Source organism: Tursiops truncatus, chromosome 7 (assembly GCF_011762595.2).
Source record: "Tursiops truncatus isolate mTurTru1 chromosome 7, mTurTru1.mat.Y, whole genome shotgun sequence".
NCBI lineage: Eukaryota > Metazoa > Chordata > Mammalia > Artiodactyla > Delphinidae > Tursiops > Tursiops truncatus.
This window is the reverse complement of record NC_047040.1, coordinates 78,581,075-78,604,147: the sequence shown is the minus strand read 5'-3', so window position 1 is coordinate 78,604,147 and position 23,073 is coordinate 78,581,075. Positions and strand designations below refer to the sequence as shown.

Genomic DNA, 23,073 nt, shown 5'->3' with positions numbered 1-23,073 from the left:
CTCTGGGTAAAAATTAAATTAATTCCATATATTGTCTAACAACGTCTTTTTCTAAACTGTGACTCTCTAGGCCCATTAAACAGTAGTGAAATCAGTTTCCTGGGTCATTAGCATTTAAGTGAAGAGAACAGAATTGAAAGATCAGGATGCACTGCCTTTAGTGTAGTGATAAGTACTCTTCTGTAAAATGCTTATATCAGAAGGCACTCACAAAAACTTCAGTTGTGTGTGTGTGTGTGTGTGTGTGTGTCGCTTGCAGTACAAAATAAATCTCTCAGTGTGGGTCATGGTCAAAAAAAGATTTGAGAAACACTGGTCTAAAGTGTTACATAAAATGTTCATAATTAAGAAGTAAAAGTCTAATAGAAGTAAAGTTTCCGAAAGAGAATTAGGCTTATTAGATCTGCAGTGAAGTTATAGGGAATTTTACAATAAGAAGTTTTACTTAAGAACATATTAGGCATAAAGGGTTAAAAGTGTTAGGATTTTATACTATACTATATTTAAACAGCTCATGTGATTTAGGATTTTAAAAAAATTATGTCTATACCTAAGAAAAGTTCTGTTTAAAAAAAACTGAATTTCAAGATTTTTAAATTTTTATATTTCATAGTGATAAAGATAATGATTTACTTTTAAATCATGTATTTGGGTCTGGTGCAATAACTAGTTACCACATTCACTGTCTTTTTTTAAGGGTACAATTTATTTATTTTTTATTTTTTTAATTAATTTTTATTGAAGTATAGTTGATTTACAATGTTGTGTTAGTTTCTGCTGTACATCACTGGTTTATTTTTTATAGCAATGTCCACATAATTCTATTAGAAAAGAGTATTTTGTATGGCATATTATGTCCTCTACCTATTCCCATTTCTGGCTAAAATAGAGTGTATATATCCGTCATTTTCAGGCAGGCAGCCTAAAAGGTCACATCGCTGTCCTTCATGTAAGTATCTGTGACTCTCTCTGGACTTCAGGGCCCTTGAGAGGAAGCATAAGTGCACAGACTTTGTGATGACCAAGTGTCTGGAGTTATTTGCTGGTGTTCAACACAGGCAACACAGGAATCAGCCAGAAACATTTTGGAAGTGGAGGGCAGGGAAGGGTAAAGGGTGGTGGGAAGGTTATCATATCTGTACTTGACTTACATGGCTGGCCAGATGCTTCTGGTTCTTGACGTGTGTCAGGGACATGGTGTTGGAAGGCAGGATATAGCTGGTGGCTTTCACTTTATCCCAGGCCTCCTTGTACAGGTTCTATAGGGTTAAAAATCTTCTTGTGAACACAGAAAAATGCAATCTGGCTAGCTTCCAGCAGTGGATTTTTCCTCTGTTTTTGTCCTTCTCAGACATTCCCTAGCAATCCCCAGATCTTCTCACTCTGTAGGAGCCAAGTACTCCTAAGTGAATAATGGGTTTAATGTCATTACCATAATTTCAGAGTCCATTATTTTGTTCTCTACCATAGCACTTATCACAGTTTGACAGTTATCAGAGGTTTCAATGCCATATTCATTCCCTCATAGGTCTAGGATTCCTGGAGGATGAAAACCACTAACATTAAAATATATATGAATATATATATATATATATATATAAAGATTAAAAAATGTTTGTTTCCACTTCTAGGTATTTATTTACCCAGGAGAAATAAAAAGTTATGAACACACAGAACCTATATGCAAATGTGTATAGCAGCTTTATTCATAATTGTCAAAAACTGGACACAACTCAGATGTCCTTCAGCTGTGAATGGAAAAACAAACTGTGGTTTGGAATATTGCTTTTGCTATAAAAAGGATAAACTACTGATTTAGGCAGCAATGTGCATAAAACATAAATGCATTTTGCTAAGAGAAAGAAGCCAGACCTAACGGCTACATATCATATACTGTGATCACGTTTACGTGACACTCTGGAAAAGGTAAAACTATAGGGACAGAAAACAGCTCTGTGGATGCTAGGGGAGAGGAGAGGGGCAGCAAAGGGACAATGTGGAGGTAATACAGAATTTTTCTGTATCTTGACTATAATGGTGAAAACATGACTGTATGCATTTGTCATGAGCCATAGTACTACATACCACAGAGTGAAATTTACTGTATGCAAATTAAAACAACCAATCAAAGAATCAGCCAGAATGGGGGAGGTGACTAAAATGGAATACAAACTGTAGCAAATAAATCTGATTGTAATACAAATGTATAACAAGACTACAGTGAAGGAAGTGGCGAAGAAAACAACTGACTTAAGTAAATTTGGAAAATGGTAACTTGACTGGATACTCTAAGGCTATAGGCAAATATAACTGCACACGATATACCCTACTCCAGGGCTTCCCTGGTGGCGCAGTGTTTAAGAATCCGCCTGCCAATGCAGGGGACACAGGTTTGACCCCTGGTCCAGGAAGATCCCACATGCCGTGAAGCAACTAAGCCCGTGCGCCACAACTACTGAGCCTGTGCTCTAGAGCCCATGGGCCACAATTACTGAGCCTGCGTGCCACAACTACCGAAGCCCACGCGCCTAGAGCCCGTGCTCCGCAACAAGAGAAGCCACCACAATGAGAAGCTCGCACATCACAACGAAGGGTAGTCCCTGCTCTCCGCAACTAGAGAAAGAAGCAACACGTAGCAACAAAGACCCAACGCAGCCAAAAATAAATAAATAAATATATATATATTAAAAAAAATACCCTACTCTAGTTAGTAAATTTGTTTCTCACAGGCGTGTGTTAGATATTCTGAAAATACTTTATGTGGATACAAGGGTTGCACAAATAAGTAGATATATCATAAATAATGAGAGTCAGGCTTTTCACTGGAAAGGAAATAGAAAGTCACAAGTTGGAAAAATAAGTTTCACTTAAGGAAAGGGTAAAGGATAGAATGAACCCTGTGGTGTTTAATTGCATTGAAGGTATCAGTATGGACTCATGATTTTAAAATATAGATACAGTTAGGTAAGTACAGAAATAGATACAGATATGTATGCATACATGGGTTAGTATACATGCATATATTTCTAAGCTCTGTCCACTTAGAGGGCCTAGGAACAATGACATCCTAGTAGTAATGAGCACACTTAGTGCTTAAATCTTGGTTCAAAATACCGTTCTCCAATAAAATAAACTGGGATTTCTTAGAGAGGTGGTTGATTCCAGGTCTGGAACAGGGAAAATACAGATGAGCCTGGAACATCTTGTGGTGCTAAGCAGTAAGGAAGTGCTCAAAAAACACGTGATTGGGTGTATCAAGGGGACACAGGAGTCACCCTGAAAGAGCTCCCCATAGCAAAGCTGAAACCATTTGAGTAACAAAATAAATAACAATAATATTAGACTCTACCATAGAATAAAATAAATACCCATGAGCCATGGGTATTGCCCATGTAAGCAAACCAACAGTGGAGAAGGAACAGCTCTTCCTTACAGAAGAATTCCAGTTAATAAATGTATATAGAAGAAAAAAGGGAAAGAGAAAATCACTAGTAGGCATATTCCACAGTAATAATTCTTGCAGGCAAGCTCCATCAATGGATGCTAAAACACATGAGAGAAAGTATAAGGACAAACAGGATATTTGCATAGCCCCAAAGGATCTCCTCCAAGATATTTATTAATAACAAAGGTAACACTAGTAACTTTACAGTGGAGCATCTCGGCAGTGAGCAACTTAACCAAGTGATCAAGGTCATCACAAGTTATTGACATTATGTACCACCTGCTATGGTGTGCTGAGAAGGGTGCATCAATTCTGTGTTATTTTTGCAAAAAAAAGAAAAGGGCATACCTTTAATCTAATCATGAGAAAACATCAGATAAGCCCAAATTGAGGAAAGAATACTAGCCAGTTTTTCTACAAAATAACTGGCTAGTATTCATCAAAAGTGTCAAGATGAGAAAAAGACAAGGAAAGATTGAGAAATTATCAGATTAGAAGAGACTGAGGAGTCACGACAACAAAATGCAATGTGGGATCCTGGATTGGAATCTGGCACAGAAAAGCAGGTTAGTGGAAAAAGTGGTGAAGTCTGGATAAAGCCTATAATTAACATTGTAACATTGTAACAATGTTAATTGCTTAGTTTTGATAGTTGTACTATAGAGAAAAGTACGAGGAAATTCTCTGTACTATTTTTGCAGTGTTTCTGTAAATCTAAAATTAATTCAAAATGAAGTTTAAAAATGTAACCAGGGCTTCCCTGGTGGCACAGTGGTTGAGAGTCTCCTGCCAATGCAGGGGACGCGGGTTCGTCCCCCGGTCCGGGAAGATCCCACATGCCGCGGAGTGGCTGGGCCCGTGAGCCATGGCCGCTGAGCCTGCGCGTCCGGAGCCTGTGCTCCACAACGGGAGAGGCCACAACAGTGAGAGGCCCGCGTACCGCAAAAAAAAAAAAAAAAAATGTAACCAATTCAGAGGCAGGAAAAAAAGTGTGCCTCTGTTGGTCTGTAAGTCACTGGCCAAGGGAGAAGCCACGGAAAAACAAGTCTAGGGTCAACAAAGAAGAGCTTCAACAGTACCCGTCTGCAATAAGGAAGGAGTTGGTGAATTTGTGTCAATTGCATGAAATAGAACAATATTCAAATTGGGGCTGATTTACTTGTAACTATGAGGACTTACAAGATAAAGTAGGAATTTAAAGGTCCGGGAAAAAGATTGGAAAGAACTTTGGGGGTAAGGTTGTCTGTCCCTTTTCATCTCTTATTGTCTATAAAGGTGAAAAAGGTAACTCAAATACAGAGAAAAGAAAGAGAACTCACACTGCTATACAGATCCTTCAGATTCTTGGTTCTGTCATAATCCACCGTTTCTAGAACTGTCGTGTATTTGTCTTTAATCTGATGATAATTTTCTTTATATTTCACCTACAGACAGAAAGGATGGGTTATTCTTTTCTATTGTTTGACAATATGTAAAGACAATAACAGCTTGTCCTGGGAGAGAAGTACAAGGAAGACACACCTCACTGGCATTAATGCCGCTTTGAAGAGCAGTCACATAAAGCGGTGTATCTGTGACCAGGTTATAATTTTTTAGATTTTCTTTACCTGCTGCCGTGTATTGTATCTGTGAAGAAAAAGAAAAGTCACTGAAAATGGTAAAATGCAGGTCTTCCATCAGCTTTAGCAGTTTGTGCCTACTTAGATGTACCTTTATTTCTGGGTTTCTGCTTTAATCCTAACAGAGGATACGTTGTACAGTTTGAGACTTTGCATGGCTGTCAAAACTAACTGTTTCTCTTGACCAAGAGTGGAGTCTAGATCTTTGCCACGTCCCTTCTTCCTTGTGTTGTTTTTTTTTTTTTTTTTTTTTTTTTTTTTTTTTTTTTTGTGGTATGCGGGCCTCTCACTGTTGTGGCCTCTCCCGTTGCGGAGCAGAGGCTCCGGACGTGCAAACTCAGTGGCCATGGCTTACCGGCCCAGCCGCCCCGTGGCATGTGGGATCTTCCCGGACTGGGGCACGAACCCGTGTCCCCTGCATCGGCAGGCGGACTCTCAACCACTGCGCCACCAGGGAAGCCCTTCCTTGTGTTGTTTTTCCATGCCTATACTCCATCCCTGACAGCAGCCCCTCAATTTCAACATTCCATTAGTCTGCCCTATCCAAGCTGAATTTCTGCTGGGAAATTTCCCAAATGTCTACTTTTTACTTCAAGATTTAACTATTTATGGTCAAAGTATGCATGTGCATTCTACTCCCTGCCAGTTAACCTGATCAACTAAGGTGTAGATGCTTGAGAGTAGTTCACTCTGAAACACCTCCCAGATAACCTTCTGCTGTAAATGTCTATAGCCTTAAATCACAGGAGAGACTCAAACTGAGGAAAGCCAGCACCAGAACAGGCCACCAGAGAGGTTTTATTGGGCAGGGGCCTTTGGTTCCCTTAGATCATGCACTGTCAAAGACGCTTTCTCTGGGGCACAGGGACACCCTTGCTATCACTCCACTGAGAGCACCATGGAGCCCATCAATCCACAGTGAGCTAGTCCCTCTAAGAAGATGGCTCACTTGACTCTGGAGGTCATATGATTTCTTGGCATGGAGGATCTGGGGTGTATCCCAAACGTAGCATCCAATGCCTTTCAGCCAATTCAAGTCACTTTTATACACGTTCTGCAAGAAAGAAGAAACTGTGAAAGGTGACAGGTACTAACTGAATTTACAATCGAGCATTTGATAATTTCCTATCAGCCCTTGGCTGTGCTTAGTACTTAGCAGTCATAGGGTGGGTTTCTCAACACCTGGAAGGTCTTTAAGGCCCTGGCCTAAAGAAGTTTAGGAAGAGAGCAACAGCTAAGTTTTAGTCTAGTGTTGAACAGATAAAATATTTAACATAGGTGCCTCATTGCTCCAAGGGGATCCTTACACCAAAAAAGGTTACTCATGCCACTTTGTATTGCAAAGCAGCAGGGTTTAGGAATACAGGGACAATTAGAACATGGGGCCCCAGGCAGGGCTGGGTGAAGCCTGTAACTTAGTCAACCCGCAGAAAGGACATCATACATCACTCAACATCTCCTGCGCGTTTTGGGCCCGAATAACATTGGGTTCTTCTGGAAGAGATGTCCACTGGTGGAAGTAGTGTCGGTACTCCAGGTCACTGAGGATGTGCTGGCACCTTTTAGCCAGCACATGATTCATCATATCATTGGGGATATGAATATTTGCTTTGGTGTCCTCATAATGTCTTCTGTAGTTCAACTGAAGAATAATATGTTTTTAAAGACAAAAATAAGAAAGGAATTAAATGTAAATTATTCTGATCAATCTCTTTTATAGTCTTATTTTCAACATAGATCAATACCTTTAGAATAGACTAAGGTTAAAAAATGACACTTTAATATACTCTTCTTCTTTAAAAATTTCCCATCCTTTTATAACACAGGGTAAAGAGTGACTTTGTTTTCTCCTTTTTCCAAATACAGAGCCCTCACTGTGTTTGGAGGAGGCAGGAGGGAAAGGGTGAAAACTCACAGCCATCAGAGGTGCACTGGGCTAACTGGCAGGGGTGGGGGACAGTCTCAAGACTGGCTCATTCCTCACCATCCCACCCCCCCAGCTAATCTTGAACCAAAGGGCAGATTATAAATAGGCAGACTAGTATTACACTTAAGTGTGCAGATCCTCTGTTACAGTGAACTTTGCTTACCGCACTCCTCATCTTTTGGAAATCCAGACAGTGAATCACGTTGGGGAACTCACTGATTTCTTTTCCAGCCAGGTAGTGACCCTTCAGCTTCTCATAGGTCTCTTTGTATTTAAGCTGTGAAATAGGTGCAACATTGAAAATCACTGGGACTTTCTAACCAGCCCTTTGTGGCTGGAAAGACTCTCAAACTTGTGAAAGGAAAAAGTCCTACTGACCTCACTGTTCACAAAGTCAGCATGCTTGGCTCCAACAATGGGAACATAGCGTTCGTCCAAGGTATAGCCGTAGGCCTTGGTTCCCTCCCATGCTCCTTTATACAGTATCTAGGACAAAGAAAGGTGTATCAACAAAAGTTTGCATTCAACTTCTTTCAGGTGCCACTCGAAAGAAAGTAGTAAAATCAAGGTAAAATACTCATGATTAAAGGCAAGGCTTAAACCTTCATTAACAGCTGTTAGTGTACGTACCTAAGAACAGGGCAGAGTCTTTGGGCTTGTTGCAAATTAAATCTACAGACCCTGAGGCATTTTATAACAGAGTTTAACTGTATTTACAGTTCTAATAAAAGTGAAAACAAATTTGCACACAGAGAGAGAATCACCAAAGATGGCTTCCCATTCGGCATATACACATATGCGCTACACACACATCACCTTTAGATTAGCTGAATTAAAATTTGGAGGGCAAGTCCTCCACTTGTTGGCTGGAGATATATGTACATGATTGCTAAAGAGGGACCAGCCTTTCCTCTCTTCTGTCTGTTGGTAGTTGCTTGGTCCTACGTGCGCCCAGAAGTGACATAGCTCTTGTTAGGTTATTGTCTCTCTCTTTATTTGAACGTCTCCCTCACTTACAGGGGCTCCTGGAGGGTTTGTCTCATTGATCTTTAGCTCCTCAGTGCCTCTCATAGGGCCTGGCACATCACAGGGACTCAAACAACACCAGCTGGATAAACACTATTTGCCCTGCATAATATGCTACTTCTAATAAACAAGACTAAATACAACAAAAACAATAGATCTCCTTATAAGTTCAGTTGCTCACAAAATCAGCCAAGAATGTGAATACTGACAAGAGCTTAAAATTCGGAACTGAGTTGTATATCACATAAAATGGAACTTACGGTACTGTAGAGTTTTCCCATGTCTTTGGAATGGGTGATATATGGTGTATCTGGAGAAAAGGTATACTTGCCCTTTATTAATTTATTAAATGTTTCTTTATATTTTACCTGAGGGGAGAAAACAAAACAAAACCTTTGATTATTCTAAATGTATATTTAAAGTTTCACAAGATCTACCTAGCAAGATAATAATTAGTCTACATTTAGAGATTAACCAACTGGTTAAATTTCATTATATGATATATAATTTATAACTAATATAATGGAAAGTTTTGGATAATAATTTAGATATTATCTAAATGTGGGTACAGTATACCACCTACTAGTGACTTTTAAGACATTCTCCGCCAAAGATTTTCTTATAATTTACTCCCTATCGTCTCACATGCAGTTATCTGGAGTTACGCAAGCCTGTTCAGCTACAGACAACTAAGTCTCCAGTTTGTGTATCTCATTATACACAAAGCAAACTTACATCACTTTGATTGACTGAGTTAATCTTGGCCAGAACAATCTCTGGAGGATCCACCACGCTTGTAAAGTTAGGATAGTTGGCAAGAGCATCTTTCTTATAGTTTATCTGCAAAGAAATAGAGACGATTAAGACAGGTGTCCCCCCTGCCCCCCCACATGGGGATAGGTACATATCCCCACATGGCAGGTAAGGAGGCCAGGCCTTATGTAAGAAGAACAGGCTTTGCTTACCTGAGTCACCATTTCCTGGTTCTTGGTAACCCTCACATGGTCTACAGAATCCAGGGGGATCCAACCAATGCCTCGGAGCCACTCCAGGTCAGCTTTGTAGACATTCTGAGAGCAGGAAGGGAGACATGATGCAGGTATAAATGACTCAGGCACAGGATGACAAGCAGCAGGTTAGAAACAATGTTTTCAGAAGCTTTTTAGGGTTTTCTCTCTAGTGGCTGTTGTCTCATTGATTCAATCATGATTTCGTCCGTACACCTGAGCCTGTTTCTTGAGCCTGTTACTATAAATGAAGAACTATGGAAGGTTGAGGTATAAGTATAAGGAAGACCTCTAAGTGTAAAGAAAAGTTACTTATAAAGTGCAAAGTGGTTAAAGGCTATGAGAGGAAGACCATGCAGATGCTGTGGGAGTGGAGGGTAAGGGACCATTGTTTTCATCTGTGAGCATAAGAGAAGGTTTTACCAAGGAAGTTATAGTTACATAGAAATACATTTAGACTAAGGGGGCATTTAGACTAAGTAAAGGAGTAAATGCTCATGTACTGTAGGGTTGTGGGAAGCATCCCTCCAGCCCATCTCTACCCTTCCCCCTCACTTCCTGAATTCTCTCAGGCCATCCCACACCAAATGAAGAGGAGTTGCTAATCTGATTAAAGTTCCACAGTGGTCATCCTCCTGCAGCAACCAGGGAGGTGGGATGTTCAAGTCCACCACCTGTGCTGCAGGCAGTCTTTGACATCCTGTTTCTGTTTTGGTAATTATGAGAAGACCCAGGTAGGGTTAGCTCCTCGGTGCACCTGAGCATCACATCGATGCATTGTGTTTCTGTTCCCTAAAGACTGCTGGTGGCAGGTAGAGATCTTGATTCAGCCTTCAGTGGGAGGTGGCCTGAGATATATTCTCCATCCCAGCTTTAAACTCTGCATAAGGGATTCTGGGCCTCATGCAGCTCATCAGTATATTGTGTCCTCTTTGCTTTGATCCCTTGTAAGCAACTCCTTCATAAATGCCATGAGGAAGGAGATGCTCAGCAAAGCAAGAAGGAGGCATTCCCAGGTCCCTGACTATACTATCATCTAATATAGTCAAAATCCCAACTCCATCTCAGCTCCCACCCCAGCCAATTATTATTTTAAATCAGTTGATAATTTTCCACGCAAATGTGAGGAGCTGTGGATGGCAGAGATGGTACAAAAGCGGATTTTTTAAAAATTGACTTTGAAAATTATTCAGAAATGCAGTCAGTAGACAAAGCTGTCCGTCACTGCTCCCAACCTTTCTCTACTTCATATCCAGTCTTAATTACCTTCTGAGAGCAAACTAAGTATTTATGGTCCCAAGTGTCATAGACTGGTGGTTCTAGAATGCTGCTTATGATTCTCAGAGTAGACCATATGTTTCTAGATAATTAAGAAACAAAAATCACTTACATCGCTTTGTAGGTCATAGGCCTTCCTTGCCTGAATAACATCATTTTGGTCAGGGTGACACGTCCATTGGTGCAGGTAATTGCGGTAATCAGTATCACTGACAAGGGCCTGCCCCTCCTTGGCCACCAACACCGACACCATATCAGGAGGTATATTGATTCTGGCCTTTGTTTTATGATAGTGCTCTTTGTATAGTCTGTCATTCTGAATCTGGCCTGCGTGCTCGAACCAAACCAGTTTAGGATCATCTCTCATCGTCGGGACACCAACATAATGACCTTTCTGCTTGACATGGTCAGCTTTGTATTTCAGCTGGTGGGAAGAGGAACAGAGATCTCATCAGCTTTGACAAGCACACAAGGCAAAGGGGGCTTGAAACATCAGCAAACTCAGTCCCCCAGCTTTTTGTGTTACTCCCCCAAGAATAAATATCAAAAAACATTGAAATAGGGTGGGAGGGAGGCTCAAGAGGAAGGGGATATGGGGATATGTGTATACATATAGCTGATTCACTTTGTTGTACCGCAGAAACTAACACAACATTGTAAAGCAATTATACTCCAATAAAGATATTTTTTTAAAAAAAGTAAAAGGGAAAGAGCAAAAAGATTGCATGAAATAATTGCAAGATTATACATAAATCTTTTGTATAAAATAATAGAAATAAAATAATCATTATTTCGCTCAGTAGATGTAATTATTTAAGGAGAACCACGTAAGTACTGACAGGCTCTCTCATTGATCAAACTTTAGTCAGGCTCCCCTGGGCTCTCTTCTTGATGAGGACTCCACTTTGGTCTCTATCTTTGCAGTTTTAGCAAAAATTCTGTTAAATTTTAGCAGAGCTTAGCAGGAATCCCCCTATCCTTGATATCTCCTTTTAGTAACTTTCCGTCCACTGGACCCCTCACTGTTCCTTGGCTATAAATCTTCAACTGTCCTTTCTGTATTTGGACTTGAGCCCAGTTCTGTAATGAGGTTGCTTTTCCCCTTTTGCTATAGTTTTTAAATAAAACCTATTTTTACCACTTTGCTAAAAAACAAAACAGAAACATTGAAATAAATAGATACGAAGAAATATCAATTTAAAAATAGAAAAATATACACTTATTTTCTAATTCTGGCAATATTGTATTTGAAAGCTTAGAGATTTTAGGGAAGCAGGGAATAGAAGAAAAAACAAAGACTTCAAATGATAGTTTTTAAAGAAGCCAAGAAAAAAAAGATGAAGAATGCCAAAAGCCCATGGGAAACGGACCAGAAGGGAGCAGGTACCCTGACCATCCCCAAGCCTGGCCAGGCCTGCCAGCCAACAACGAACTCTCCATTACGCTACATGCCTTAGCATAAATGGGTTCCTGCACAGGGAAGGTCCAGCCTTTGCAAAGCACTCATATCAGAATAAATTACCTCGCTCTGAACGTCACCAGAGTGATGGGCATGAACAAACGGCACAGCATCTGGAGGCAAAATGTAACTGGTGGCTTTTTGTTTCTCCCAGCTTTCCTTGTAGAGATACTAAAAGACAGAGAGCCATGACAAAGGGTTAAACCAAGGAGTCAGAATGGAGGGATAAGTCTCCTATTGTTATGTTATGGTCCTCTGTCCCCATACAAAGTGCCAGGCATCCAGGTAAAATCCATACCTGGTCTAGTATTCGGGCTGCCTCCTGGGCAGCGTGCAGCTGAGGGGTTTCTGTGAGGGTGTACTTTGATTTGGTGTCATTCCAATTTTTTCGGTATTTAATCTAGAAATGAGAAGAAAGTTGGTAAGTTCTTTGATATTAAGAAAACATAATATTGTCCAAGCAAATGCTAGCATCATTCATCTCAACGTTTACCATCTGTATCTCAGAAAATGACTGCACGCTGAGTGTAACTAAGTGGAAAAGTTTTGGAAATGATGTCTTCCCAACAGAGCAATTTTAGAATGACAGTCATGTACTTACATCATTTAGGATTTCACCACTTTGTTTTGCTGTCACGTAATCAACTCTGTCATCCACGGGAGTAAAGTTGAGAGTTTCTATTTTTGTGCGATATTTTCTCTATGGGAAAGAAAATATCTTTTAGATAGCTGTAGTCTCTGGTCCTGTGTGAGTTGATAAAGATATGCTGCATTTAAGGACCCTTTCTCTACTAGAGGCATAGAATGCTGTATGTCAATGGCATCTTCCTGGCAATTTGGCTTTCTTCTTAGCATTTTATTTTTTAACAAATGGGTTGCCTTCTTACACCTTCCACAGATTTTAAAGTAGCAGATCTGGTTAGCTCCCAAAGCCATGTAATGTATCATTATGTGAACTCAGTGCATTTTTTTTTTCAACTGGACAAACTTCTCTCAAGTGTATTGCTATTGCTGACAAAAGAAGTTTTCTATTTATACAATTCTAAGCATTGTTGAGTGTAGATGGATGTGATTCCATAATGTGAAAGGGACAGTACAGGATTATTTTGGAAAAATGTACGTCTGGCTTAAATGACAGCAATTGAAATTGTTAAAACTGCTGATAGGGAATGACTGCATTTTGGCTCGTATATTTTTTGTTCAGTCTCTTAGCAAATGTGCCGAATGGCAGGATAAGATCCTGGAATACCTCACTGAAGATGTCTGCAGCGTGCTTGGCATGATTGACAGAAACAGAATCATCTGGCATCCAGCCGATCCCACGTAACCATTCCAAGTCAGCCTTGTAAATAGCCTGTGAAAATAAGACCAGGAAGAAGTCAGTGACCCTGGTCATATGTATTCTATCCATTGGTCTGATGGAGAAACGCATTTTAAGAATGACATACTCAAGCAGCCAGACAAGTAACATAAGTAAATTAACTATGAGGCCAGGTGGTATGACAGACCAGCTGGGGACATATTTGCTATTTAAAGGGGGTTAGCCTCAATTCAGCTCCAGGTTATTGCTGCAAGGGCTAATGCATGTCTGGAGCTGCATCCTCTGATTTTTTTTCAATAAAAACGGGAACCCCTAGATTTGTACACAAAATTCCCTGATTTAAAAGCCTTGGCAACTTAATTCAAAATTTAAAAATACTGTGTCAACTAAAATAGCATATCTGTGGCTACATCCTGACCATGGACTGCTGATATTTTAGTTACAGTTTAAACCTCTGGTGCTACTTAAATTCTATTAAAATAATATTTTCAGAGTAGCTGTCTTTAACCGGAAACAGTTAAGAACTATATTCACACCACCACTTATTTCTTGATACAAAGTCCAGATCCTTCATGGCTCTGGTGATTTTGATACCATACTATAAGGTCTAACCAAAACCAAATTCTTCGCTATATAAAGATGTGAAGTGATGATGCAAGGATTTAATGACATAAACTTTCTGGGAGTCATGGGAAAATGATGTAAGAGCTCAGGCTAAAATGCAGCCCACTCACATCGCTTTGCAGATCGTAGGCTTTCCTGGCCTGAATCACGTCCTGCTGGTCAGGCACGCACATCCATTGGTGCAGGTAATTGCGATAATCAATGTCGCTGACCAGAGCCTGGCAATGTTTAGAGTGAGTGATGGAAAGCATATCCGGAGGGCTCTGGAACTTAGACTTCCATTTGGCCCAGTGCTGCCGGTACTCTCTTTCATTCTGAATCTTGCCAGCTATGAGGGCCCAGCGGATCTTGTTGTCATCCCTGGCTGTGAGGGTACCCACGTAGTGTCCCTTCTGCTTCTCATGGTCAAGCTTGTATTTATACTGGAGACAGAAAAACAAAGCAGATGGATCACAGCATGAACTCTCAATGCACGTAGGGCATTTGTTTGAAAAACTGAGGAGTTAAACAAGGCCACACTCACATCACTGGCGATCTCCCTGGAGGCCTTGGCAGCCTGGATGGGGATGGCGTCCAGCCGTACATCACAGCTCATCTTCATCTCATCCCAACCTTCGCGGTAAATTTTCTGAACAGGAGGAAAAATAAGGTATCGTTCCAGATTCAAACTTACTAATGACTCCAAGGGTTCAAGTAGAATTAATATCAGAGGGGTGCAGTTTTTGAAGTCCCAGAACCAGTTTAAAAAAAGAGAATAGGTGAAAGAATCATTCTGTATCAATGTACTGGAGAACAAAATCATATCTGGAATCCAAAGATCTGGGCTGGACAAGAGTTCTTTCTTTTCTTTTTTTTTGAATTATAGCTTTGATGTAGTTGTTCATGGTTTATGTAAGAGGGCTTATCTGCTTCTTGTATTGGTGTATTAGTAGCACTGGGATATGTTTAAGTTCAGACATTGGCAGGCTAGTATTGAATTTCTCCAGTTTAATAATTCTCTTTAATTAATTCAATTTTTAATCTTCAGAATTATAAACATTTTACATTTGAGTTTTTTTCCTCTCTGTATGGTTTCTTAGATCTTCTAATACGATTGATGATGCATATTGTTTGGGAATGTTAGATTTTCTTTCTGAAGCACCATTGGATGTAACGGCTATTTTCTAAGCGCAGCACTGTTTTGTTTGTAAAGAGAAGTCGGTTAAAGTAGTGACTGATTTACAGATAGCCTTCTAAAAATATATTCACATTTAAGTGGATACCTTCTGTACTGACGATGTCAGAAAGACTCAGAAATAAGAGTAATTTAAATGTATAAATCAGAAATCATACCTATCACTATGGGAGCTTGAACAGTGCAGAAAGGAGAAGTGAATTTCAATCATTGACAGTTTCATGGCCTTTTCATATTTGAAAAACGAGTGCTTAGATAAATTTTGTCCTTGTAATGGACAAGTTTTATATGAATTTTCATTCAAGTTTTTGTATGAATTTCAGGTGGTCCAATTTTAACATTTGACTTGTTTTTTTGTACAAAAGAAAAAAGTGTTCTCCACATTTAAATGTATTACACTAGAGAATATTTCATGCAAATTTGTAATTATGTTATTTAAACTTTTAAAATTTATTTTGTTTTATTACATATACTGTTAAACTATTTTTTCTTATGTATTTTTTTTGTTTATGTGGTCAAATATATTTTTTATTTGAACTACAGAAAAAATTGGGCTTGAGACCTAACTTCTTCACCTACTAACTTTGAGAATGTGGGCAAATTCCTTAATATTTTTAAGTCTCAGCTTTCCCATATGATAAAAAAAAAATAACAGTCTTACCCGTGTGATTAGTGTGAAGATTAAATGAGTTAATTTAACATGGATTTGCTCGGTTACCCATAAAAGGATATACAAATATTCTGCAAAAGTTGTACTTTCTAAATGACGGAAATAATTTAAAATAGTGGATTTTATCGAGATTATACTACTGGCAACATCATGTATGAAGAAAGTGTATATTTTGGTTAACATTCAAATAGGATGTTTGATTTCTTCCAAAACAAAAGTCATTCTCATTAGTATCTAAATACCTAAATTTAACAACTTTACTTTTGGCATAGTTTCAATTACTAGTCTTGCTTTTATCATGATATTAATGGTAGGGTTCTGGTATTTCCAGCTGAGAAATTTATCATGTAAAACAGAGCCCATGAGACTTTCAGAATTCCCCTGCCAAAGATACCTATGGTTCAGAAGGAAGAGGGTGAGGAGACTACACTGCAGTGACGAGCTGGCTGTTTCTTCATCCAGTCACTTGGCAGTAAGAGTACACTGCACCATATACTGATTCTGGTCCAAAAAAGAATGTAGCAATGCCTCAAAATTTTGTTTTCTTCCCAGCCCTTGGAAAAAATTAGCTCCCAAGAGGCTCATTACAATAGAGTCGGTGGTGCAGTTTGGCATATGGTGAATAATCTTTGCTTGGAAGGCTCCTTCTCTCACAAAGATTTATTATTTTTTGAAAGATGCCAAGTTCCAAGCCATGGTGGACTGCATTAAGGTAGTATCCTTCTTCTAAGGTCATACTTGTTCTACACACAGAAAAATCTCTGTGATCTATGAAGGTGGTACATTTCTTGAACTTTCTTAAACTGTGAAGCTAGCCATGTAAGCGAATTCTCTTTTTATCTAATAGACTTTTTAGTTGATACTCTTCCTTTCCCTGGGCATGTAATGATTTATTCTGCAAATAATGATAATTTTGCCTTGTTCTTTCCAATATTTATCTCTTATACTTATTCTTATGTAATTATTTTGCTGTGAATAAGAAGCTTATCACTTAGCTACTTCCAGCAAATATTAATAAATGGTAATGTTATGGGTATCCTGACTTGACTGAGAAGCTTACTTACTTGAGGATGTGGCTGGCCTTTGATATGAGATTTATTCTTAGTTATGACAAGAAAATATTCATTTATTCTTATTTTGCTAAGATTTTATTTTAAAAAATAAGAATGGATATTGGATTTGCTCACACGTCTTTTAAAAAAAATTTCTTTTAATTCATCAGTATTTATTTATTTATGGCTGCGTTGGGTCTTTGTTCCTGCATGGGGTCTTTCTCTAGTTGTGGCAAGCAGAGGCTACTCTTGGTTGTGGTGTGTGGGCTTCTCATTGCAGTGACTTCTCTTGCTGCGGAGCATGGGCTCTAGGCGCGCTGGCCTCAGTAGTTGTGGCTCACGGGCTCTAGAGCGCAGGCTCAGTAGTTGTGGCACACGGGCATAACTGCTCCGCGGCATGTGGGATCTTCCCGGACCAGGGCTCGAACCTGTGTCCCCTGCATTGGCAGGCAGATTCTTAACCACGTGCCACCAGGGAAATCCCACACGTCTTATTTTTTTTTTTAAACATCTTTATTGGAGTATAACTGCTTTACAATGGTGTGTTAGTTTCTGTTGTATAACAAAGTGAATCAGCTATATGTATACATATATCCCCATATCCCCTCCCTCTTGCGTCTCCCTCCCACCCCTCTAGGTGGGTCACAAAGCACTGAGCTGATCTCCCTGTGCTATGCAGCTGCTTCCCACTAGCTATCTATTTTACATTTGGTAGTGTACATTAGTCCATGTCACTCTCTCACTTGGTCCCAGCTTACCCTTCCCCCTCCCCGCCACATGTCTTTTTAAATCTAATACAATGAGCATACGATTTTTCTCTTTTGTTTTATCACATTATTAGGTTTCTGAATACAGAACACTCTTGGCATTCCTGAATGAATCCTAGTTGTTTGTATCATATCATATTCATGTGTTACTGAATTTGATTTGTTAATATTTCATTTAAGATTTTCCCCATTATTAATGGTCTACAGTTTTCATTTGTGGAACTATCTTTGACAAGTTTTGATAACGGTGATGGCTTTCCTTGTTTCATTAGGCTCTCTGTCAGTTTATTTTTTGAGGTTTGGAAAGAATTCCCCTATGAAATCATTCTGGGTGACCCTGATATCAGAGAGGAGGAAGGAGAGTCTTTAATAACCTATTAATTTCTTGCAATATGTTTTTATTCTTTTTCTGGGCTCAATTTTAGTAATTTATAACTTCCTTAAAAATCCCCTATAGATCTGGGTTTTAAAATTAATTTGTATAAAGTTGTGAAAAGAACTCTCATAATTATTTTGTGCTCTTCTGAATCTGTTGTTAATTCCCCTTTCTTCTTTGTGTGTCTCTTCATTCCTCTTTCATTATCTTTCTTGTCCTTGTTCCCTTCTCTCTTCTGTCATGTTGACATTGCTTCACCATAACTGGCCTTGCCCAGTGACTGAGAGCCAGGGGTCTGCCCCTCTCCTCACTCCTGGTCAAGGGCCTCCTTGCCCACTCAATCTTCTCTTCCCTGGCTATGAAGAGTTCCCTAGTGATATCTTCATACCAATTGGGTGACTTTCCAAACAAAAAGGGAGTCTGTTGCAGTACTTACATTGCTCATATTAAGAGTGTTGGCTCTAGCGAGATTAATTTCTGGAGTATCTGGCATTATGTGGATTGAAGTTTTATCCACGTCCCAAGCTTCTCTGTACTTTGGCTATGGAAAGAACCAATGATAACAAAATTACTTCACAATTTGTCATTTTGCTAGTTGTAGTGCACAACTTTCGATTTTTCTGATCCAAAATCTTTTCATACTAAGGTAAAAGTTTCCAGAATCTTTTCACATAAGTTACTCAAATTTGATATGAAATCTGTATTAATACCTTTTATTCATACTTTGAGTTTTGGTTTAAAATTAGTAAGCAATAACAGAACAACCGTGTCAATATTACTTATTAAAATCTTTGCTATCATCAATATTATTATCTTACAAATGGATTACCAGGTTAATTATCATTTTCTATAACATGAACTTAATTTTAATATAGAAGAAAAATGTGACTTACAATACTAATATTTTCAGCATTTGATTTAGCAAGAACAACTTCAGGTGTGTCAACGATACTTGTGTACTTGAGTTTCACCACAGGTGTCCGATAGACACTGTCTTGTAGGATATGCTGGGCATTTTTCACTCTCAGTACTTCGGGAGACCCTTCGGGCACCCAGCCGATGCCACGCAGCCACTCCAAGTCAGCCTTATAGATGGCCTGGGAAAGAAAACAAAGTTAGGAGAGGCAGGGTTTTGTTTTTTTTTTAATCGTGGTAAAGTAAGGAAGCAGTTTTTCATGTTGCATTTTCTCTTCCACAAACAATGATAAAGCCAAGCATGGGCCTGACAAAAATAATTCCTCATATGCATAGCAGTGTTTTGTCCTACTTTGTTTTCCGTGGCAGGGGCTCTGTGTTGGGGTGCCTATGCATACTAGAAAGCAGAAGGATGCAGAAGGAGTGCTTTGCTTAGGGGATGTGTGGAAGATTTTTGAATATTTTGGTAATCATCACACTAGCCAAGGTGGACTTTTAAAGCAATAATAATAGGCTCTCCAGCAAGTTCTCCACACCACAGCCAGAATGATCTTTACAAAATTCACCATTCAGGTTTGAAGTCACAACATATCCCCAACCTATGGTTTCTCACTGGTCTCAGGATAAAGATCAAAATCTTAACATAGATTAGAAGGTGATGATGGTCTAGCATCAGTCCCTACCTCTTCTTCCAGCCTCATTTTATACGTGCTTCCCTTTTACCCATGTGTTCTGACCACACTGGCCTTTCAGTTTGTGGTTTGCCTACCACCCCTTCTGCATACATTGGTCATTCTGCAGGAATGCACCCTGTGTCCTCCTCATGGAACAAACTCATGCTCTCCCTTCTTACTCCTAAATCAGTGCTTTCCCAGAGAAGCTTTCCCCACCTCATTTTTCATAGTGCCATGATCATTCTTCCTCAGCCATCCCATTTTTATGGATATTCTCTAGCTAACATCTGTTCCTTTTTATCAGTGTGAACTCCCTAAAGTCAGGAAGTTTGTCTTGTTCTTCTTTATTCCCCATTGTACCTTTAGGGCTTAGCACAAGACCTGGCACATGGTGTGTTTAATAATTACTTTTAAAGGGATAATTAAGAATGTAATCCTTACTTCCACAATTTTGATCTCAACTGAGTTTTCTTTTTCCAAGATAGCACTTCTCTTTGAATTGGAATTTGCATTTTCTTGGCTGTCTAAACCTGTTTTGTCAGGTATATGTTAAGTGGTTAACCAGATATAATTGCTCTGTGTGAAACACCAACTATTAATTTCATAAAATAACCCACTGTGTTCTTCAGAAATGGTATTTTAATAACTGTTTAATAGGATACAAATATCAAGCTAAAATAAAGAGTAAGAGGAGTGAAAATGTAGGGAAATTTCTACCTTAATGAAGAATGTTATATGTTTTAGTGTGTAAAGTATTGTGGGTACCCAAAATTTGGGAGAAGGGATTCTTGAAGAGGATTACATACAGGTTTTGAAGCTTCCCTTCCTCATTCTTTAAGAACTTCATTGATATGCATTCCTTAACATACTAACGTGGTTCAGGATAAGGAAGAGACTGAATTTATCTAGAGATGGTACTAAATCCACCAGTTGGCAATTCATTTCAAATGATGGATATACTTTTCTATAACAAACTCATTCATTATGAGAAAACATCTCCTGAAGCTTAAGGCAACCATGTTCGGATAATTAAAAGAAGGTATTAATTCTGTACAAGAAACAAACATCCTGATGGAATTCACCATTTTCAAAAGATTAAATCGGCAAAAAGATAAGTAAATCTAAAAATACTTTAGGTAAATTAATAAAACAATGTTGTGAAGAATACCAAGTTCAGGGAACCTAGTGAGTGTGGAGCATGCTGTTAACCTTTCAAATTAATTTCAAGGAAGACAGCCCCTATCATTCAACTGAAGAACCATGAAGATGCCTATGTTTAATAAACTACAAACAGTGCACACATTCACAAATCTATAGAAAAATTCTGGTAGCACCAGTAGCAATGAAGATGAAAACCCTCTGAATAAGCCCAGCATTAAGGCTTGTGATTAACAAACTTGGTAAAGTACTAAAGGGAAGTAAGTGCTCAGGCAGGGAGAATTGCATTTTCCTCAGCACTGGCAGGAGTGACCGGGCAAAGCTGTGGAAGGCTGTCTTCCTGGGCAATAGCTCACCCCTCAGGCACCACAAGCAACAACTTACATCACTCTGCAGGTCATAGGCTTTCCTGGCTTGGATCACATCATTCTGGTCAGGAAAGCAAGACCACTGGTGTAGGTAGTGGTGGTAGTCCACATCGCTTGCTAACGCCTGGCCTTCTTTGGCAGCATTGATGGACACCATGTCTGCCGGGATGGTGATCTTAGCCTTGTGGTCATTGTAGGCCTTTTTGTACAGCCTGTCATTCTGCATCTTCAACACATTTGCTGCCCAGACCAGTTTAGGGTCTTCCTTGGCATTGCGACACCCAATGTAATGACCCTTCTGTTTCTCGTAAGCAGTTTTGTATAGATACTGGTGGATGTGAACAGAAGAAAGAAGAATTGTTTCCCCAAACTCACTTTTTCTAGACAGCCTACTCAAATAACTCCATCTCCCTTACATTACCCTTTTTGGGGCACTGCTTTTCTTTGAATTCATACTATAAGTTTTATACTTCTTGATACATTGGTTTGTCTTCTGTAAGCATGAAAACATTGTGAACACCTCAAAGGCAACAATGGTGCGTCTGGATTCCAATATAGCGTTGCCCACTGTTTCCCAGACTTCAGTCACTGTTTGCCATTCTCACATGTTTTGCCACAAAGCACCACCTGTACTTCATACTTTACTTTGTCAACTTGATTCTTTGTCTAAATAAATATATTTTAAAGTTTAAACTTATTTAATATTTTTATTTTAAAATTTATACTCCTATTTAAATGGGAAAAAATCAGTATTTTTCTAGCACACATCAAAACCAACGTAACTATTTTAAAAATGCTTGTCCATGTACTGCATAAAATTATCACAGGAACCCCCTATGTATGCTGCACTTCAACAAACAGTAGAGTTCTTTGTACCCACTGGATCTCTGTAAGTGTTCATGCATTAACTGATATTGAGAAGATATTGAAAAGAAAATAAAAATCTGTGCTTAAACATACGGAGAGCAGAACCAAGCAGAGAAGTTAAGTGGGTCATCAAATTGTTGTCAAAGTTGTTCTTGAATTGGGGATTTTAAAGCACGACACTAGTAACGATGCCCTTCATTCTATTAGATCTAATTCCTGGGGAATTAAATTAAAGATTAGTACAGTATTAACTCTCTGAGTGTCTATGAATTAGTGTTTGTTAACGCTGGGCAAGGAGGAGCTCTCACATCACTGGCAATATCTCTGGAAGCCTTGGCATGCTGGATCCCGATGGCATCTGCTCTCAGGTCATAACCCGTTACCTTGACATCTTCCCAAGCTTGCTGATACTGTTTCTGCAAACGGAGATTGCAGTGCCACAGTCAATATGAAGAGGAAGCTACTGAGTCAGCATTACCGATGTGTTCAAGAATATGTTAACAGTTACGATGAAAAATTAATCTCCCCTTAAGATTTATAAAATAGACTGGTTTCATACTGAACTTAAGCTCCAGTACATTTTTAATGACATGTAGTAAAGTTCTTTTCCAGTAACTTTTTTTTAAAGAAGGGAATTTAAAAGATAGTAAATCATGCGAAAATGAGAAAAATTATACATATTGTTTGGCTTTTAAAGGGAAAAATCAATGATAGGCCACTAAAAAGAGAACTAAGTATGACTATACATGCATATATATGTTTTGATGTCGTGTGTTTGGCATAAACCACCGCATTTTTCCTTCCAACAAAGATAAGGACACACATCTCTATATTATAAACACATACGTAGGTGTGCGAGCACACACAAACGACACTTATCATTAAAGACTAGAAGTAAAAGGAATATTAGGGAAATGCCTTTTGCTAAATGCTCTCTGGAGCATTTTGATGGGAGGTTTGGTGAGGCAGAGAACACTGTGTGAAGCAAGTGGATGTGCAGGGCCTTACGTTGCTGATGTGCATGGTGTTCATCTTGGACTGCAGCATCAATGGAGTGTCAGCCGGTACATTCACATTTGCCTTCTCTTTGTCCCAGGCGTCACGATACAGTGGCTGGTAAAAATGAAAAACAAAGGATCGGTGATGAGTAAATAAGCCAATTACCACATGAATAAAATTACAGGTACAATTAAAGGTTTTCTTTGGATGTGTTCAGATGTAAATGGAGATCACATTTTTTTTTTTCTGTGTTTTTATTTAGAAGGTGCCAAAAGTGACTTCAGCAAGAAGAATACATTCATGTGTGCTATAATATAAATGTAAAACGAGTCAGAAACATGATAGTA

General features: G+C 39.0%; 1 protein-coding gene across 1 annotated transcript in view; it reads right to left on the bottom strand.

The window, feature by feature from the left end:
* NEB (nebulin) overlaps positions 1 to 23,073 on the bottom strand; it is a 240,272-nt gene that overhangs the window by 62,770 nt on the left and 154,429 nt on the right. The window contains exons 89-110 of the mRNA XM_073807710.1: positions 22,736 to 22,840; positions 22,036 to 22,143; positions 20,877 to 21,188; positions 18,639 to 18,842; positions 18,182 to 18,286; positions 14,230 to 14,334; positions 13,817 to 14,128; positions 13,011 to 13,115; positions 12,363 to 12,461; positions 12,060 to 12,161; positions 11,825 to 11,932; positions 10,415 to 10,726; positions 8,983 to 9,087; positions 8,753 to 8,857; positions 8,278 to 8,385; positions 7,370 to 7,477; positions 7,155 to 7,268; positions 6,509 to 6,706; positions 6,014 to 6,118; positions 4,967 to 5,071; positions 4,765 to 4,869; positions 1,152 to 1,259 (exon numbers count right to left, since the gene is read on the bottom strand). Of these exons, the coding sequence (XP_073663811.1) occupies positions 1,152 to 1,259; positions 4,765 to 4,869; positions 4,967 to 5,071; positions 6,014 to 6,118; positions 6,509 to 6,706; positions 7,155 to 7,268; positions 7,370 to 7,477; positions 8,278 to 8,385; positions 8,753 to 8,857; positions 8,983 to 9,087; positions 10,415 to 10,726; positions 11,825 to 11,932; positions 12,060 to 12,161; positions 12,363 to 12,461; positions 13,011 to 13,115; positions 13,817 to 14,128; positions 14,230 to 14,334; positions 18,182 to 18,286; positions 18,639 to 18,842; positions 20,877 to 21,188; positions 22,036 to 22,143; positions 22,736 to 22,840 (3,138 nt within the window). The remainder of the gene's footprint in view (positions 1 to 1,151; positions 1,260 to 4,764; positions 4,870 to 4,966; positions 5,072 to 6,013; positions 6,119 to 6,508; positions 6,707 to 7,154; positions 7,269 to 7,369; positions 7,478 to 8,277; positions 8,386 to 8,752; positions 8,858 to 8,982; positions 9,088 to 10,414; positions 10,727 to 11,824; positions 11,933 to 12,059; positions 12,162 to 12,362; positions 12,462 to 13,010; positions 13,116 to 13,816; positions 14,129 to 14,229; positions 14,335 to 18,181; positions 18,287 to 18,638; positions 18,843 to 20,876; positions 21,189 to 22,035; positions 22,144 to 22,735; positions 22,841 to 23,073) is intronic.